Here is an 18973-nt window from a genome sequence, read left to right as displayed (position 1 = left end):
ATAAGCTTACATTCTACTAAGCAAGTAACCTTTTCCAGGCCTCAGTTTTCTTATCTAATGGAGTTAAGCTATATTACATGATCTTTAAAGTCCCTTGCAGCTTTAAAATTCTATTATTCAATATTGTTGGAATATTTCTCCATTCACATCAACTGGTGTATGCCATGGCAATGTGAGTTAATTTTATTAAGTTATCCAAAAGAATTAGGAAGGCAATGTGCTCCTTAAACAAACATAGGTTTTGGGGACAGCTAGGTGGTTCAGTGGATAGAGCACCAGCCCTGAAGTCAGGAGGACCTGCGTTCAAATCAGGCCTCAGACCAAACACTTGACACTTACTAGCCGTGTGACCCTGGGCAAGTCACTTAACCTCAATTGCCTAAGCAAACAAACAAACAACAAACAAAAACCCCCAAAAAACCAAACAAACAAACATAGGTTTCTATGTATGAGAAAATACATTCCAATGCCAAATATAAGTGATATGGGATTACCCAGTTTGGATTGCTCATATCATTCCAGCCCCTTAATCATTATGAGTAATTAACAATTGACTGTATTTAACAGGAAATTTTTAATACATTTAGAAATACTAGTACTCTGATTTTTAGAAAAAAATTGTTATAGTTTCTGAAGGTAAAAAAGTTTGTTTCAAGGGGATAAGTTTTGGCACTATGAGAAATTGAACTATTTCACATGATGACTTACATGAAAAGAAGGATGAAGTTGAACATGTATGCATTCAGGACAGTGATCCTTCATCATAACAAAATCCTACGGTAATTTCCAACTTTTCCTCAGGCCACTAAGAGATGTGAAATGCAAATTTCACAAAGCATGATTCCATGCCTATGAGGCCTGGATTCCTTTTTTTCTTGAAACAAATGTCAGCATTTATAATACTTGTCTAGTAAGCAAGTTTCTTTTCTGTAAATAAAACTGACACGGACATTAAGTATAGCTCTTACCTTAGTGTGTCATTGCCATAACAGCCCACATCCCCAATGCCAAGGTCATCTGCCATTATCAAGAGGATGTTTGGTTTCGAACCATCTGCTGCACAAATACCTAGAAATAGGCGCAGGACGAGTAGGATGGAGAAGCAGGCCCTAAAAATGAAAAAATAACACATAATAAAAAGCCAAATGACTCTTATGGTTAAGAACACCCAAGCTAGTACAAAGCTCTAGCTATTTTAGACGTTCAAATGCCTGTTCTGTTTTGTTCTGTGTAATAGGCAGACCTAAATCACACAAAAGCTGGTTGATGTCACCCCTCAATATTAGCAAAAGTACAGTGAAGGTTTAGAATCCCCCTGAAGCAACAAACATTTTCTACAAGACTTCAGTATGTCTTTAAATTGTTCTTGATATCTGATTTTTTTTTTGAATATAAGACAATGACAGGTTATAACTTTCATATACCCTTTCTTTCTCAGAAGTTTGAATCAGCAGAGTAGAAGCAGGGAAGAGTTCTAGTTTCATCAATAGCTTCAGTCAAAGTACCCATTGGAGCACTTTCATCTCTCCAGCTTTCAGATTTCAGCCTGCCATCAGCTGCCTTCATGAAGCTGGCTCTTCTTGAGAGTGACTTTGGCTCAGAGTCCATATGCTTCCACTATTTGGTTGAACATCTTAGTGATCACAATCCCAGAGGCTCTGTTCAAACCTACAGAATTTCAACTCCTATAATGTGCTTCCTTGTGCAACCTCTATGTAATTTAATGTTAATACTTTAATAATGAACTGTGTGAAGATATTTGGCATTGTGATAGAGACTGCTGGAAGAAAGTGGCCAGAAGAAGAGGAAGATATAATGCATATTCTCCAATTTGAGACCTAAAGGGTAGATGTGAGCGACCAGATACCTCAGTTCTTTGATTGAGACCATGAATGGATTCTTGCTGTTGAGAGCAGTTTAACAGGTGTGGTTAGGATCAAAGACAATGAGATGCTATGGTACTGAACAGATCTGGTGTGGTGAGACTGCCGCTTAGCCCTTCAAAGACATTTTCCTTTTATCTTTTACTTTGAGCTATGTGTGAAGCTGCTGTGTTAACCATATCTTCTCTGCTGTCTGAGCAGGGGGAAAAAATCAAAACCAAAAGCGAAAACCCTGTTTGTTTGTTTGTTTTCCTGCTCTTTCAGTCAGAAGTATTTAGCATTGGCTCTCTTATTTCTAATAAACTATACTGGCCAGCACTTCACAAGTCCCTTCCCCTCTTTTGATTTCTATCCATTCCTTTTTGTTACTGGATTTTGTGCTGCTAGATAAAAATAAATCAACATGCTATTCTTTCTTCCATGTTATTTGAGCAACAGAAGTTGGGGATGCATAGGGGGATGAGCGAGTATGGATTACACAGTAAACTCCTCCAGCACCAACTGCGAAGGCAGAAACTATGGTGTAGAAACAGCTTTTCCCCTAAAACTCAATTGGTGGTGCTGCCTGTAACAAACACCTTTTGCTCCTGCCCTAGGTGGTAAGCAGGAGAAATAAATGCACATATGGACATATCTGTGATCTGAATCCTTTATTCTTCTAGACTGATTTTGTTAGTGAGTGACCTAGAAGGTTGGGAGGAAAGGAGTAAGAAGGTTTCTTTCCACTGGCTTTTTTGGGTTTCTCTATGTTTTCCCCTCCCCACCTCCCCATTCATTGCTACTTCTTATATGGGATTACCCTACCAAGGTAATACTGTTATGTATGGATCCCCTAGACCCTCTCTGCTTGCCTAGACAGTCAGGCTAATGTCATTTTTAGTGTCCAATAGCATCCACAAAGATTGGATATTGCCAAGTGTTGACAAGGAAAGTGTTGATAATTCATTTAAAGGAGTAATTATCACTTCAATCAATCAGTAGATACGCATTAAACATATCCATGTGAAAATTCCTTAGCTATGTTACAGCAGCAGGAGGGGATATCACTTGGGCTTTAGTCCTATAGGGAAAAGGAAAATAAAGATCATGCTAATTTGATCAGTATAGACAACAATGGATAACACAGCAGGGCATCTCCCCCTTCCTTTATAATTGGCAATTCTGACTCTAAATGCTAGACTCACCATTTCACTGAGATGATTTAGTCATACCCTTAAAGGAAAAGTTTTAGATTTTTATTTATAGAGCAGTTAATATCTTCAATCTTTCCTTTGGCTAGGCAGCAGAGGCATTCTGACATTAAGACAAGAGTTGAATATTTGCATTTAAGAAACCTGGATTTCAGTCTTGCCTCTGATATTTTCTAGCTCTTTGATCATGGATGTGATCTTTAACCTCTTAAACTCTTAGCTTCCTCACTGGTAAAATGGTATTGATTATGAAGTTATTATTAATAAAAACCATGACGATTCCAAATGCCACACTTTTCATTCCATCATATTTTGCTATCATCATAAACATTTTTAAAAATAAGACTCAGGAGTCATACAGAACAATGAAGTCACAAGGTTAGTCACATGAGATGATGCTTATTTGAAAAGCAAACAATTTTTTTAATAGTGAACTTTTCTGCAGATAAGCCAGCAGATGTCCCTACATCATCATCAAAGTTTAGTGAGCAGTTAAGTTCGTTTGCATCACAGCCAAAGCAGTTAAGAGTTCAGAAAGTAAATTTATTGTTAAGGCAAAAAGGAAATAGATTTATTGCTGAAGAAGGGGAACTGAAGGCCAGAGCAGGAAGGCAAAGTCTACGTGTGTATAATATATTTGGCCTATTTGTATCTCCCCCAGCTTAAGATATTGAAAACCAAACTGGAAATGGTCTCAGAACAGCACCACGGAAAGCAAGCAGTCAGCCCCTGGAATGACGATTTCCAAACTTCCACCTTGCTTATCTTTCGTTTTACCTTCACTTTCGTTCCTATTGCCAAAGAGTTACGTTTTCCAAGTTAATTATAACCAATCTCCTCCTAACTCCCCCCCCCCCAAAAAAGAGCAAGGGCTCATTTTCACTTTACAAAATATACTGTAAATGTTCCTTGAAAAAAATGGCTGATTTTTCAAAACAGTAGCCATTTTGAAAGCCAAATGCAGAAAACAAGTCCCAGTCAAGGAAACTGGAGAAAAGAGTCTGGAACCTTCGCAGTCTCTGACCCAGCCCGAACCACGGGGTCTCACTTCTGCTCACTGCAGAGCAGGGTGACCTGGTCATTGCAAGAGATGCTTGCGGGTGCCCCTGGCCCAGAGGAGAGGGGAAGGGGGAGCTACCTCCAGACTCCCTAAAACTCAGAATCTGGAGCCAGAATACGTCACCAGGGGAGAAGCTGAGTAGTGCGGGTGGAAGGAGCAAAGGGAGCATGCCTAGCAAAGAAGAAACAGCAGATGGCCAGACTGGGGAGGCGGGGCTGCTTGTCTGCATTTTGTTTAAAAGAAAGTAAAGCCTGACTTTCAAATGTCTACATAGAGAACGACACGAAACAAGAGACTTCGGGGTGAAAAACACGCAGTGGGTAGCTTTGAGTCCCAGAAACGCCGGCACAGCACCTTACACACCTGCAGGGGACAGCGGCGCCACTCAGCCTTTGTCTCCTTTCTCTTTCAACGATCGGGGTCCACCCCCAAAATCGGCCGACCCCCATCCGCAAAACAAGCGAGAAAACACTGGAAAAATAGCCTCAGAGACCAAAGGCTCCAAGCCAGAAGTGAGAACCAGGAAGAGTTTAGCCTGTGGCACTGAGATAAACCATAGGGAAGGGAAATTGTAAACCTGGGCTTAGTCTAGAGCCTTTGAGGGAACGCTGGAAAATTCTTACTGGGCCTTTAAAAAAAAAAAGCGAGTGTGTGTGTGTGTGTGTGTGTGTGTGTGTGTGTGTGTGTGTGTGAGAGAGAGAGAGAGAGAGAGAGAGAGAGAGAGAGAGAGAGAGAGAGAGAGAGAGAGAGAGAGAGCGCGCGCTTGTGCAGATGCCTGAAAGGGAAATTTAAAAAATGTCCCTCCCTTCCTTGAGCCTTGAAAAAGAAGTACTCATTTGAGAGCCCAGTTTGCTCTCTTGTAGGACTGTTTCCTCATCTTAAAGCTTTAGGCTTTATCTGAAGCTCTAAGAAAACTAACTATACTCAAAACTCGAGGAGTTGTTCCAGGTATAATAAATAACACTGCTTACGTACCAACACAACAGCTTTTGTGTGGAACTAAAGGGTTTTGTGCCCAACAGTTAATTTTTAATACACCTTTTTTATGTCTGGAATCTTCACAGCTGAAAATGTTAAGTGATTGGCTTGAGGCAACACTGGAAATCAGAATTAAATTTCAAAGGAGATATTTCCTCCATGCCAACACTGGAAATGTCTATTCAAAATGATGTATTTCTTCAATAACACCAAGAGCATGCATACTATTTTATAGCAGAATGAATAGGAGATAAAACATAGGACAAAAATCCTCTCTCCTGAAGTTTATGACATATCTTAATTTATTCTGAGATATTTTAGCACATAATTTGGTGTAGTGGATACAGTGCTAGGCCTGGAGTCTGGAAGACCTGAGTTCAAATACAGCCTCACAAACTTACCAGCTTTGTGATCCTGGGTAAGTCACTTAACTTCTGTTGCCTCAGATTCTTCATCTATAGAATGGGGATAATGATAGCATTTACCTCCTGAGATTGTTGTTAGGATTAAATTAAATAATAATTATAAAATGTTTGGCAAAGTGCCTATAATAAGCACGAATAAGTGTTAGTTATCTTTATCATCATCACTATGTTGAGTGTTAACTTATTCTGAATGGAAGCATTGACATCCTCCATCTCCTCCAACATTTCCCCTTTATGTGTCATTTTCCTATGTTAAAATGTGGGCTTCTTGAGGCCAGGGACTAAGTTTTTTTCTCCTTCTTGGTTGTCCTTTGTTCTCAAAAAGGACCAAAATGACCTTGGAGTCAAGATACAGTGCATCTGACTATGGCTGATGAGACCAATATAAACTCAGAGGGTTTCACCACAAGTTGTACACAAATAGTCCATATAAACATTTGGAGAGGAGATGTCTCTAAATTTGCACGTTTCACATTTCTTTTGAGCTATTGCACTTGTTCTTTGCTCATAGGGTATAGCACATTCTTTGATGTGGGCACACTATGTTGGATGATACTGTGCCAGTGTCTCCCAGGACTCCCAATTGATTCCAAAGTTCTTCAGAGAGACTTTGGAAGTGTCATTGTATTGCTTTTTTTGACCTCCATGGGAGCGGTTGCCTTGTGTGAGTTCTCCAAACAATAATCTTCTAGGTAAGTGTACATTTGCCATTCAAATAATATGGCCAGCCCATCAAAGTTGCATTCTCTGCAACAGGGTTTGAATGCTTATCCTACCAGGTGACTTCAAAATCTTGCTAAGACAATTCAGATGGAAGCAATTCAGTTTGCTGACATGACACTGGCAGACTGCCCAGGTTTCACAGGCATACAGCAATGAGATCTGCAAAACAGATCTGTAGATCTTTAGTTTGGTAGGCAGCCTAACACCTCTTCTCTCCCAGACTTGCCTTCAGAGCCTCCCAAACACTGAACTAACTCTGGCAATGTGTGCATCAACCTTGTTATCTGTGTGAACATCCCCGCAAAATATATATTGCCATGGTAAGTGAACTCACCCACGATGTTCAAAATTTCTCCACTTGCTGTAACCAATGGTTCCACGTGTGGAAGGTATGGTGCTGGCTGGAGGAGAACCTCTGGTTTCTTGGTATTAATTGTTAGGCCAACATTAGCAGAAATGGCAGAGAATCAATCCATGCTTTGTTGCATCTCAACCTCAGAGGTTGCATTAAGTGCACAATCATCTGCAAAAATCTCTACCCTCACTTTGATCTTGGCTTATAGCCTTTTCAAATTAAATAATTTGCTATCAGTGCAGTAGTTGACCTTGATGCCATTTTCATTCTCATTGAAGAAGTCTGACAGTATCGCTGAACACATCATGCTGAAAACATAGGAGCAGGGCAGCTAGGTGGCACAGTGGATACAGCACTGGCCCTGGAGTCAGGGGGACCTGAGTTCAAATCTGGTCTCAGACCAGACACTAGTGGTGTGACCCTGGGCAAGTCACTTAACTCCAATTGCCTAGTCAAAAAAAAAAGCATAGGAGCAAGCACACAGTCCTGCTTCATTCCACTGGTAACTGGGCAAGTGCAAGTGCATTGTTCATTATCTAGAAGCCAGGGAAGCATGCCTTCATGAAACTGTTGTACAATACTGATGAATTGCAGGTAACCAAATTTTACCATAATTTTTCACAAGCCCTCGCATCTGACAATATCAAAGGCTTTCATTAGATCAACAAATATTATATACAGACCTCTGTTCTGCTCCTGGCGTTTCTCCTGAAGTTATCAAGAAGAAAATACCATATTGGCTATTCCTTGGCCCTTTCTGAAGCCACATTACCTCTCAGGTAGATGACTATCTTCCAGGTGAAAGATGAGTCTATTGAGGAGGACTCTGGCAAGAATCTTGCCAGCAGTGACTGAGAGAAAGAGAGAGAGAGAGAGAGAGAGAGAGAGAGAGAGAGAGAGAGAGAGAGAGAGAGAGAGAGAGAGAGAGAGAGAGAGAGAGAGCTCTCTATGATTGTCACAGGACTATTTTCCTTTATAGAGATGGACAATGGAGCCATCCTTGAACTCCTGGGGAATAACCTTCTCTTGCCATATAATGTAGAAAATTTCTGTCAGCTTTTGTATGAGCAGTGGACCTTTTGCCTTGTAAATTTCAGGTAGAACAGTATCAGCACCAGGTGCTTTACCACAAAAAAAGAGCCTCATGGCATTCAAAACCTCTTTTTCATTTGGAAATTCAGCTAGAGAGAGATTGACTTCAACTTGTGGTATAGTCAGTGGCTTCTGCATTTATTGATGACAGTCTGTTGAGAACACTATGGAAGTGTGCAAGCCATCTTTGGAAGATCATGTCTTTATTACTAATCAAGGTGGCTTCAAACCAATCTTGATGTTTGCAAGTGTTCTGGCCAGATGAATACATGCAGTGCTGAACACCAAATTTCTGAAAGCTGCGCAATCCTTTTCTGCTCCACTGTTGCCAACTGTGTATTAGCTCAGCTTTCCCTCCAAGTTTCAAGCTTGGACAAGTGCTCTAATCTGTTGACATTAAATCTTCCAGTTGTTGCCTTGAATTGGGGCCACCTCTTTTGTTGAACAATAATGTTTAGCTTGGAGATATCCATGATTGGTGTAGCACTCTGCACTACATATCACCTTTGTCACTCTCACATTGTGTCTCTTCTTCTTACAATGACATAGTCTACATGGAACACATTACTTATCAGACTTATGGATAGGCAAACAATTTATGAATAAATAAAATATAGAGAACAAAGTTAAGCATAAAATGAATAATTTGGATTACATTAAATTAAAAAGTTTTTATACAAATAAAACAAATCTAGCCAAGATCAGAAGGAAAGCAGAAAATTGAGGGGGGGATTTATAGACAATTTGTCAGATAAAGGTGTCATAACTCAAATATATAAAGACCTTTGTCAAATCTATAAGAATATGAGTCATTCCCCAATTGACAAATGTTCAAAGGATATGAACAGGCAATTTTCCGTTGAAGAAATCAAAATAATTTGTAGTTATATGAAAAAATACTCTAAAAAATTATTGATTAGAGAAATACAAATTAAAAAACCTTGAGATATCATTTTGCATCTACCAGATAGGTTAAAGTAATTGAAGGAGAAAGTGACAAATGGTGGAGGGGATGTAGAAAAATTGGGACACTAATTCATTGTTGATGGAATTATGAACTGATCCAAACATTTTGGAGAACCATCTGGAATTATGCACAGAGAGTTATTAAACTGACTATATCTTTTGACCCAGCAATACCACTACTAGTTCTATTTCTAAAGATGATTAGGGAAAAAGGGAAAAAAACCCTACATGTTCTAAAATATTTATAGCAGCTCTTTTTGTGCTGACAAATTGTAGAGATGCCCATCATTTGGGGAATGGCTAAATAAGTTGTGGTATATTGTTGTGATGGAATATTACTGTGATATAAGAAGTGATGAACTCAATTATATTAGAAAATATGAAAGGATTTGCTGAAATAATGAAGAACAAAATGAGCAGAACCAAAAGAACATTGCATACAGTAATAGCAGTATTGTTTTAAGAATGACTTTGAACAAATAAGTCATTTTAACTATTATAAACACCCAAATTAACTACAAAGGACATAAGAAGAAAGATGCTATTTGCATCCAGAGAAAGAACTGATAAATAGAAGTATATGTAGAATAGTTTTACAGGGATGGGGGAGGGGGGGAAAAGGGGAAAAAGGAAATTTGAAAACTTCATTGTGTATTTAAAAGGAATAGCAAGTTGTACATAGCGAATTTGCAGTTTCATGTGCAATCATCTTTTTTATTGTATTATGTTATGGAAATGTTTGTTTATTCTATAAATACATAAATAAATTTAAATTTTAAAAATGACATAGTCTATTAAATGCCAATGTTGACTGTGAGGGTACATCCATGAAGTTTTGTTAAGTTTGGATAAATGGAAGACAGTGTTGGTGATGAGATCATGAAACACACAAATCTTCAGTACTACTACTACAGTGATCATTCCCTACTGTTGTTTCTGACTCCATTCCTCTCAATAACTCTCTGCCATGTCTAATAGTTTGTGTCTACTCCAGCATTAAAGTCACCCAGAATTAGGAACTTGTCCTCTTTCAGCAGACTGATGATGAAGGTCTGCAGATCTTCATAAAATTATTTTTTCACCTCATTAGAGTTTGTCGTGGTTGGAGCATATACACTGATGACGGTGGTGTAGTGCTTTCCTGCAAAGCGCAATCACATTGTCACGAGTTCACTCCTTTTTGTAAGTATACATCTTGTTGACTAGATTGTTTTGATTGCAAAATCTATACTAGCTTCATGACACTCCCCACACTGCAGCCACTCCAGAAAAATATGTATCTGGTTCCGAATTTAATAAGCTAGCCTTCATTAGCCAGCCTTTTTTCACTCAGGATCACTATTTGGATACAATACCTGCTGAATTCTCTTGCAACAAGAGCTGTTTATCTTTCAAGTCTATTGGATTTGTTATTATCCACAAGTTTGCACACATTCCATGTACTGATGGTGAGGGGAATCATCTTTGCAAAAGTTTTTGTACTTTGTTTTGTGTTTGACTGTAGGATGGGATGCCCACTTACTGTGGCAAGCAGGCCAGAGTTGAGTGAAGCAGACACTTTTTAGGGCATCTTTTCAAACCCCTTCTTCCCTCCAGGAAGTGAACAGTGTGGTCCTGAAAAAGGCTGCTTAGACACCCAAGGGGATGCTGAATCATACTACTACTGCAGTCCAGTGAGAAGATGACTCTATGGCCTTGGTCGCCTTGGGCAGGGTTGTAGCTACAGCTCCCAGTGTACCCACACCTGCTGCTTTGTCACTTGCTTGTTGCCACAGGACTTTGAGGTAAGTAAAAATGGTAAAATGGCACAGATGATGTCTTTTGACTCATACGTACATTGCAGTTAAGTGAGGCACAGTTGCTTAGACTCATTGGCCTCACTCTCTCTTCCAGAATCATCAGTCCATTGGCAAGACAAAAGTTAAGATGACTGGCAATGGCTTGGGGTGCAGTGGATGACCTTGGCATCTTCGATGTCTAACCAAGCTCTAAGTGCTTTACAACACTTGCTTCAACCACCTTCATGGCTATAAGAACAAATTGTTCCATCCACTTATTCCACCAGGGCAGTCTTCAAATGCTTGGGGTAGACACACCCCTAACTCACCAACAGATTTGAGACCCCTTGGTTACCCTCAACCTGGGTTTAGTCTGTCTGTTGGAATGGTTTACCAGGGTGTGCCCACTGCACATGGTACAACTTCCTGGAGCCACAGGTGAGAGTTGGATGAATCAGGTGGATACCAAAGGTGGAACACAGACCTGAAAAGGGCTTGGCAGTCATCACACCAGAGGTATAGTCTTCCTCAAAGACCCTATACTCCTTTTTGCTTATATTTGCATGTCCAAGGTTTAGTACTGCGCCTAGAATAGTATAAGTGCTTAATAAATGCTTGATGAGTGACTGATTGACCTACTACTTAGACACTTCAATGGAAATATGGTCTAGTTGGTATACTTACTACCCTCACTAGTATAACTTCACCCTTTTCTGTTGCTCACACAAGACCTACCATCTCCATTTCCATGTCTTTTCATAAATCTTTTATGTATTAGTACCTGAAGCATCGGATCTTTTCTGTTTTGTTTTTTTTTAGTGTATCTTGGGAGTACCAGTGAAATTTTGGACCATTCATCTATTTACCACATGACTAGCCCACCTATTCCAGTTAAACGTCTTTGATGTTGCTTTTATAAAATTTCTTTGCACAAGTTATCATTGGTAACACTGTGGACTACTCATACCCACCATGTGCTATTCAATCATCACCTATGATTAGTTTTCAGAGATCATAATGTTCCATTATTCATAGCCAATTGACATTATTGAGAAAATGCTAGTGTCGAGGATGACTTTTCTTATAACATCATTTAAAACACTAAGTAATTTCCTTAATACAACCCAGCCCTTCCATTCAATTGTGATCCTAGCTTGTTGCTCATTTACAATTTCTAACCATTAGAATGTAAGTTCCTTGAGGGCAGAGACCTAGTTTTTGCAGTTCTTTTTATCTTCAGTTTTTAGCACAGATCATGGCACAGATAAGAATACTTAATAAGTACATGTGATTTGTTGATTAATCAAAGACTCATATGTAGCCTTGTCATGGAATGGCAGTGACCTTGGTTCTTAAAATCTATGTCAGTGGATCATGAGTTCCAGAAGGATTTTCTACAACTTTAAGAGTCAACCTGGTGATGAACTGTATTGAGTATAAATTATCAATTGTCCAAGTACCAACCTAACTAACTAAATTTGGAGAGGATCATCACTTGATTGGTCACAGAGTTATAATTTTTTGGGAGTGGGCAGGAAGGAACACACCACAGACCATCTACTTATACACAGAGGGTTTGTGATGTGTTGGTATTTACACCAACAAAATTGTAGATTTTGAAGCACTGAAGAATTATCCTTCCTTGGCTACTATAGGCACTTTACCTCTCCTCTCTAAGCTTCAGTTTTCTCATTTGTGAAATGAAGATAATTCCTGAAGTATGGACTTCATAGGGTCTCTGTAAAGATCAAATGAGATAAAACATGTAAATAAGTTTATGAACATTAAATAGCTTATATAATGTCAACTGTTATACAGATAAAATTAAGTGGGGATTTGAAGACAATTATCAGGAAAATCAAGGAAAAACTCTTTATAGGAAGCTAAGTGGTACAATGGATAGAGTTCTGGACCTGAAGTCAAGAAGACCTGAGTGCAAAGCTGTATTGCCCTGATTGCATCATTTACCCTCAGTTTCCTCAACTGTAAAATGAGGGAGAATGATAGCATCTGCCTCCAAAGTTGTTGTAAAGATAAAATAATACACTATGAAATCCATGACTCAAAGCCTATTAGCTTAAGACTGGTGTGAAGACAGTGAAGACTGATTTTTCTATGCCTGTATGAGGGGCAAAATTAGCAAGAGTTAAAGAGAGGAGAGATCTTGATCTTCTGGCTTCCAGCTTCCAAAAGAGAATACACGTGGTTCCAGATTCTCTTTAAGAGAGGTCCTTAAAGAGAAAGAAAGTCTCTGGGAAGAAGCTGACATGTAGAGGAGCCCACACCTTGATCATGTCCCTATCACCAGCTTACTATATTAGAGACTTGGAGCAATTTCCCCTTGGGGTGAGATCTGAGGACTCAACCTCTCTGTCCTCTGTCTATCTGTCTGCCTCTCTTGAGCTCAGATATCTCCAGTATCCCCAGTAGAGGAGCTCATTCATGTTGGTATTTTCTAGTTTATTCTCATCTTGTATTTTCTCTGTCTGGTATTGGCTTGAATAAATAGTGTATTTACTCTTGGTTATGTGTGGTATTTGTGGAACTGGCATTTGGCGGACAGTCAAATCTTGGATACATAAGTTGAGGAACCCTTTCCTTGTTAAGAGAGAGCAATCATGTGCTCAACCTGAGCCTGTAAATTATTTCCTGTAGACTAACAATATGTGTATGTATGTGTGTGTGTGTGTGTGTATACACACACACACACACACACACACACACACACACATATATATTATATATATATATATATATATATATATATATATATACATACATACATATATTTTTTGGGGGGGCAATATAATTCTAGCCTAGTATCCATTCACTGAGAAAAGAATGTTCAGACTCTCGTGCCAATCTCCTGCTCCCTTTCTGATAAGAATCAAAGTTTCTTTTGGGCACAGGAGACTATAGATCTGTCTATTCATGCCTACCTCCCTATGAACTAGAGCTGTAGAGACCCATGTGGACACACATAACCTGTATTGTAAATACCCCCCCCACACACACATTCCTCCTACAATTTGCAATCTTTAAAGTGCTATATAAATGCTAGCTACTATTATTAGAGGGAAATGAAGCTTTATTGACCCAAATACCATAGGTTAGTTTTCCATATGATCAAATTAGTCAGATAAGGGTTAGTTAGGTCCTTTACCTTCTCTGTGTGGATAAAATTATTTGCTTTAGCTTTGAAAAAACCAGTTGGCAATACAGCACAGTGGAAAAGCAGTAGAAAGGAAGGAAACAAACATTTATTAAGCGCGTATTATGTTCCAAGTACTGTGTTAAGATCTTTACAGATATCTCATTTTGTCTGAATACCAACCCTGGGAGGTAGGGAGGTGTTGTTATCCTTATTTTACAGTTGAGGAAATGGAGCCACACAGAGTTTAAGTGATTTGTTCAGTGACCATACATAATAAGTGTCTGAGGCCAAATTTGAATTCAGATCTTAAGTCCAGGCCCAGTGCTCTATAACTGAGCTACCTAGCTGTTAGTAGAGTAGGATTCAGGGAGCTATAACCTTCAGTTCTAGTCCTGGCTGAGCTACTAACTAGTCTGTGATCTTGTTCCTTTGGCCTGAATTTCCTCATTTATAAAATTAGCAAGTGGTCTAGTTCAACTAAGAAGAGAAACCTCATGGTTTTCTTCCTTTCTTCAGTGTCCTTTCTTGGCTCATCATCCTCCCTCCTCAAAGCTTTGGAACTGATGGCTCAGAAGCCATCTAGTCTAACCCCTCATTTTAAAAATAAGGAAAACTCGGACAAAGAAAGTTAATTGACTTGCTTAAGATCACATAGGAAGTGAGGGAAATAGGGTTTAAATAAGAGTCATCTAACCAGAGCCTATCACTTCCTCCCTAGCTGAAGTTATGTTTTAAGCTTTCAATTCATCTCTTTCCCTTTATTTTCTTCATACTCCCTCAAATTTCTTTCTATACTCTCTTTATGCTGGTGATTTCTACCTCTTCATTCTCTCCCCCCACCCAAGTGTATTCTATTTCCAACTCCTATTAAAGAGTTTAGACCTGAATTTTCTGTTGCCTTCTGAATATCTGTGTATGAATGTCCCACCAGCACCTCAAACTCTACATGTTCAAACCTGTACTCATTTCTTCCTCAAACCAACAGACATTTAATTCACCACTGGGCCTGTAAGCAAAGCCTTCCCAGCTCTGTAGGACCTAACAGATTGTACACCCCAGGCACAGCCTTTGAAACTGAGGACTGGATCTACCCTATGGGGTGGTTTATAGAGAAGTATTAGCAATTAATAAAAGTCACACTTCAATTTATTCCTACTTCAACACTTTTAAGATAGGGTTTTGGAAGGATTTAGAAGATTTTATTCTGCCTATCCAGTTGCACCGTAAAGTGGAGAGTTGCAGAAATTACAGAGAACATTTTAGGTTGCAACCAGTCATCTACAATCCTGAAGTTCCTTTAGCTGGTTGGTTTTATTTGGTGATTGTCACGAGGGCTTAATTTTACATTACACTATGTTTTAGGAGACAGTCAGTCAGCAAGAATTTATTAAGTGAATACTGTGTGCCAGGCACTGTGCTAAGTTCTGGGGATGCAAAAAAGAAAAAAAAAAGCCTGGCCTTGCTCTCAAGTTGCTCACAGGAAATAACATGAAAACAGTTATGCACAAACAAGATAAAGACAAGATAAATTGGGGTTAATCAACAGAGAATGTGGACTATTATAAACACTGGGCCTTTTCTGGAATAAATTGAGAAACTCAATTGTCTCTTAAGGAGTCTAGAGACTAAGGTCAGGCTACATAAATTCTCTTTATTATTATTGCTAATCGGAGGGGACCTTAGGCTAATTTCATAGAGTCCTACATCTTGGATTCTATCCTTGAGACTACGTTGATCCTGTTCTAGCCTTCAGAGGTATAAAGATAAGTTGTTTATTTTCATTTGTTTGTTTGTTTATTCATTATTCATAAATCCTAAGTGATTCGGTGCTTTGTGAGTTTCATAGTACTAAGAATTTAGCTAGTGGGCATTTTAAACACACTACATTTTATTTTGGATAACGCATTCTGCATTGGCAATTGTACAATGGTTCTCCATATGAACCTCAAGTGAAGATACAGAGGAACTTTCGTCACCTATACAATCCCAACATTCTCTTATTTGGGGTCATCTTCCCAATCACACCAACATAGCGGGAATGTGCCACAACATGGCTGAAGCCATGGTTTCCAGATGTTATTAAAAGTGCTGAGCTGCTGCGGAACTGGTGTTAGTGTAACCCTGTGTTCTTGTACAGCATGTTCTACTCTTTCAATTACTGAACCAATCAGGGGCTCAGTATCAGGTGAAAGGGGGTTAGCCTCAGAAGGATCCCTTGAGAGATCAAACACCAAAGGTGGGTCATGGTGAGTTACGCCCTTTCCAAAACACGGGCAAACTCCTCTTCCATAGCAAGCACCAGAGCCCTCTGGGTGGAATATTGGGGTCACATAATGTACTTTCCACACTGTACCACCTGAAAGAAGAAGAAGAAGGATTCAGAGTTTGAAGGTGTGGCTCAGAGAGCATTACTGATTCTATAATTTATTCTCATCTAACTCATTGATATTACTGGAAACCACTTAAAGATTTTCATTCAAATTTCAATGCTTAAGAAGGGGAAGCATGGTGGAGTTGAGAGACAGTCATTCATAAATCCAGGAAGCTTGTTGTTGTTCAGTCACGTCTGACTCTTTGTGACCCCTTTTGGGGTTCTATTGGCAGAGATAGCTAGCATGGTTTACTATTTCCTTCTTTAGTTCATTTTCTAGATAAGGAAATGTGAGGCAAACAGGGTTAAGTGACTTGCCCAGGGTCACACAGCTAGTAAGTGTCTGAGGCCAGATTTGAACTTAGGAAGATCAATCTTAATGACTCCAGGCCAGGTACTTTATCCACTGTACCACCTAACTGCTCTAAATCCTGAAAGATCTAGATTCAAATCACACATCTGTTACATCCTCACTACATTACCTTGGGCAGTTTATTTAACTTCTCAGTGCTCTAGGTCAGTCTCTTAGACCAGGGGTGGGGAACCTGCAGCCTTAAAGCCACATGTGGCCTTCTCGGTCCTTGGGTGTGGCCTTTTGACTGAGTCCAAGTTTTACAGAACAAATGCTTTTGTTAAGGGGATTTGTTCTGTGAAGTTTTATTCAGTCAAAGGGCTCCACTTGAGGACCTAGAAGGCCACATGTGGCTTTGAGGCCACAGGCTCCCCACTCCTGTCTTAGACTATAAATTAAAGAGAAAATGCTAACCTGAATAGGTAGAAGGGTTTTTCTCACCTAGTAGTTCCCTATATCCATGAAATTATATGTCCAATGAATTAACGGGAATAGAAGAAATATCAGTTCTCCAGCTTTTCATGTAAACAATTATTTTTGCAAAATTCTGAATATCTTCTAAAGCTGTTACTACTCCTACTGAATTTTTAGAGCTTTGAACAGAGAACATCTTCTACTTACTGTCCTTTTGATGCCACCGAACTGCATGCAAATATGCATCACAATAATGAAACATGAATTCATGATGCACTTGATGAACTCCTTGAAGTAGAGGCATCAGGTCTCGGCCGTCAATCACTCTGAGGGAATAGAAATAATGGTACTAGGCCTGAGCTGCACAGTGTGTTCAAACATTTCATCCAGTGCAGCAGCATGGCATAGTAGGTAGAGAGTTGGGCTTTTAGTTAGGAGATCCTGGGTTAAAATCTCCCTTCAGACACTTACTAGCTGTGTGACCCTGGCCAAGTTATTTAGCCTCTTGTTTCTGTCTCTTTCTCTGTAAAATGAGTGATAGGACTTGATAATATCTTATGTCCTTTCCAGTTCTTAGACTTAGTCTCTACTCATGAGGAAAAGATTAAATCAAATATCAAAGGTCACTTATATTTAACTAGAAACTAAGGCAAGGTATTACAAGCATTTAAGGAAGTGATTCACATAATTTACCTCCAGCACCACTTTTGACTAAAATATGTTTCAGAGGGAATAGAAAAAACAACAACAACAAAACCCCCCAAAATGGCCTAAATTATTTTATTTACAACATGTTTCTGAATATGATTCTTGCCTTCCACTTAACTGAAAATCATTGGATATTTTCTTCCCGTGTGTGTGTGTGTGTGTGTGTGTGTGTGTGTGGGTGTGTGTGTGGTGGGTGTGTACATGAATGTGTGTTCATTGAAAACAGGACCTTTATCTGTTTTTGTATTCCCATGAACTAGCATGGGATCTTGAAGATGGCAGGCAGGTAATGTATGTTTATAGAGTGGAATTGCTTTAGTCAAACTGCTCCTCTACACTTGTTTCCTCATCTGTAATGACGATTTGTTGAATCCTAAGGTCCCCTCCGATTAGCAATAATAATAAATAGAATTTATGTAGGGCTTTAAAGTTTGCAAAGTACTTTACAAGTGTTATCTAATATAGCCCTGGGAGTTAGGTCCTATTAATATCCCCATTTTACAGATGAGGAAACAGAGGTTAAGTGATTTGCCCAGAGTTACATAGCTAGTGTGTGTCTGATTTGAACTCAGGTCTCCCTGATTCTAGGGCAAAGACTCTATCTACTATGCACCTTGCTGATTAAAACAATGATTATATTGCAGAATAGATCATTTAGCCTTAAATTTTTTTATGAATGCTTGTGTCTTAATTAGACTCATCTAACTCTAGAAATCTCTCATAAATTCAGGCAAATATACAAAATAGGTAATCATAGCTCTTCAGCTTTCTCTTAAAAGATTAATATAGTGGGTACTATATCTCACACCCTTTCAATGTTGATATTAATTCACATGAATGCAATTTTTCACAAGTTAAAATTAAGACAAGCATGGATGTTCCTTTTGCAAATGATATGGAATGAATTATACATAAAAATTTCTTTACCTATCTTGGGGCACTTCACCCCTCCCAAATGTGTCACTGTTGGGTAGATATCCATCAGGCTTGTAGGTTCATCAATCGCAAAACCTGCTGGCAAGACTCCAGGCCACCGCAATATCCCTGGGACCCGAATGCCACCATCCCAGCCTCCCATGCCTTTGCCTCCTTAGTTTAATTTAATAAGACAAAATTTATGATTAAAAAAAATAGAAAAGTGACAATGTGTATAAGTATGATAACTTTTGTTTTAAGAGAAACTTTACCACAATATTTGGTTTCATCTGAGGAGGAGGTGGCATTAAAAAATATCTTTTTGGGGGAGGAGAACTCATTTGAACCAAGCATTTAAACAAATGGGAATTTCAGTTTCCATTGTTGGTTCTCAATCCTTTTAAGATTTAAAAATACTTTTCTAAGTACCAAGATGATTCACTATTAATCTTACGCTATTATTAGCTTGTTGATACCTTTCTCAGGATTATATTTTACATGCTTGTGCTTGTATCTGAGAGAAATATGCTCAGTTAAATTACAGAATAATGATTTGTGAAGTTTTGGCTCTAATCATTCTTTTACATATTTTCTTCAGGATCAACTGCA

At 38.9% G+C, this 18973-nt stretch overlaps 2 protein-coding genes and 1 long non-coding RNA gene across 4 annotated transcripts in view; 1 reads left to right on the top strand and 2 right to left on the bottom strand.

The window, feature by feature from the left end:
- The window catches only part of LOC110212751 (arylsulfatase D-like), a 37127-nt gene extending 23968 nt beyond the window's left edge, over positions 1–13159 (bottom strand). The window contains exons 1-2 of one of the 2 annotated variants that reach the window (XM_078146163.1): positions 12115–13159; positions 969–1109 (exon numbers count right to left, since the gene is read on the bottom strand). In XM_078146163.1, the coding sequence (XP_078002289.1) occupies positions 969–1109; positions 12115–12143 (170 nt within the window). In that variant the 5' untranslated portion in view covers positions 12144–13159. Of the gene's footprint in view, positions 1–968; positions 1110–4496; positions 4583–12114 lie in introns of those variants that run through there. The other variant, XM_020992791.2, reaches the window with a different exon arrangement.
- On the top strand, positions 5260–12123 carry LOC144454369 (uncharacterized). The gene is made up of 3 exons (XR_013482743.1): positions 5260–5529; positions 10269–10456; positions 10566–12123. It is a non-coding gene; the product is annotated as an uncharacterized LOC144454369 (long non-coding RNA).
- Positions 13160–15472: 2313 nt separating the features above from the next.
- ARSL (arylsulfatase L) overlaps positions 15473–18973 on the bottom strand; it is a 31705-nt gene continuing 28204 nt past the window's right edge. Inside the window, 4 exon segments of the mRNA XM_078146164.1 lie at positions 15473–15960; positions 16949–17067; positions 18377–18401; positions 18404–18538. Coding sequence (XP_078002290.1) covers positions 15602–15960; positions 16949–17067; positions 18377–18401; positions 18404–18538 — 638 coding nt within the window. The 3' untranslated portion in view covers positions 15473–15601.

The sequence above is a fragment of the Phascolarctos cinereus genome, unplaced genomic scaffold (assembly GCF_003287225.1).
Source record: "Phascolarctos cinereus isolate Bilbo 61053 unplaced genomic scaffold, phaCin_HiC Scaffold_726;HRSCAF=1367, whole genome shotgun sequence".
Taxonomy (NCBI): domain Eukaryota; kingdom Metazoa; phylum Chordata; class Mammalia; order Diprotodontia; family Phascolarctidae; genus Phascolarctos; species Phascolarctos cinereus.
Note: the sequence above shows the minus strand (reverse complement) of the source record. Positions and strands in the feature narration are given on the sequence as shown.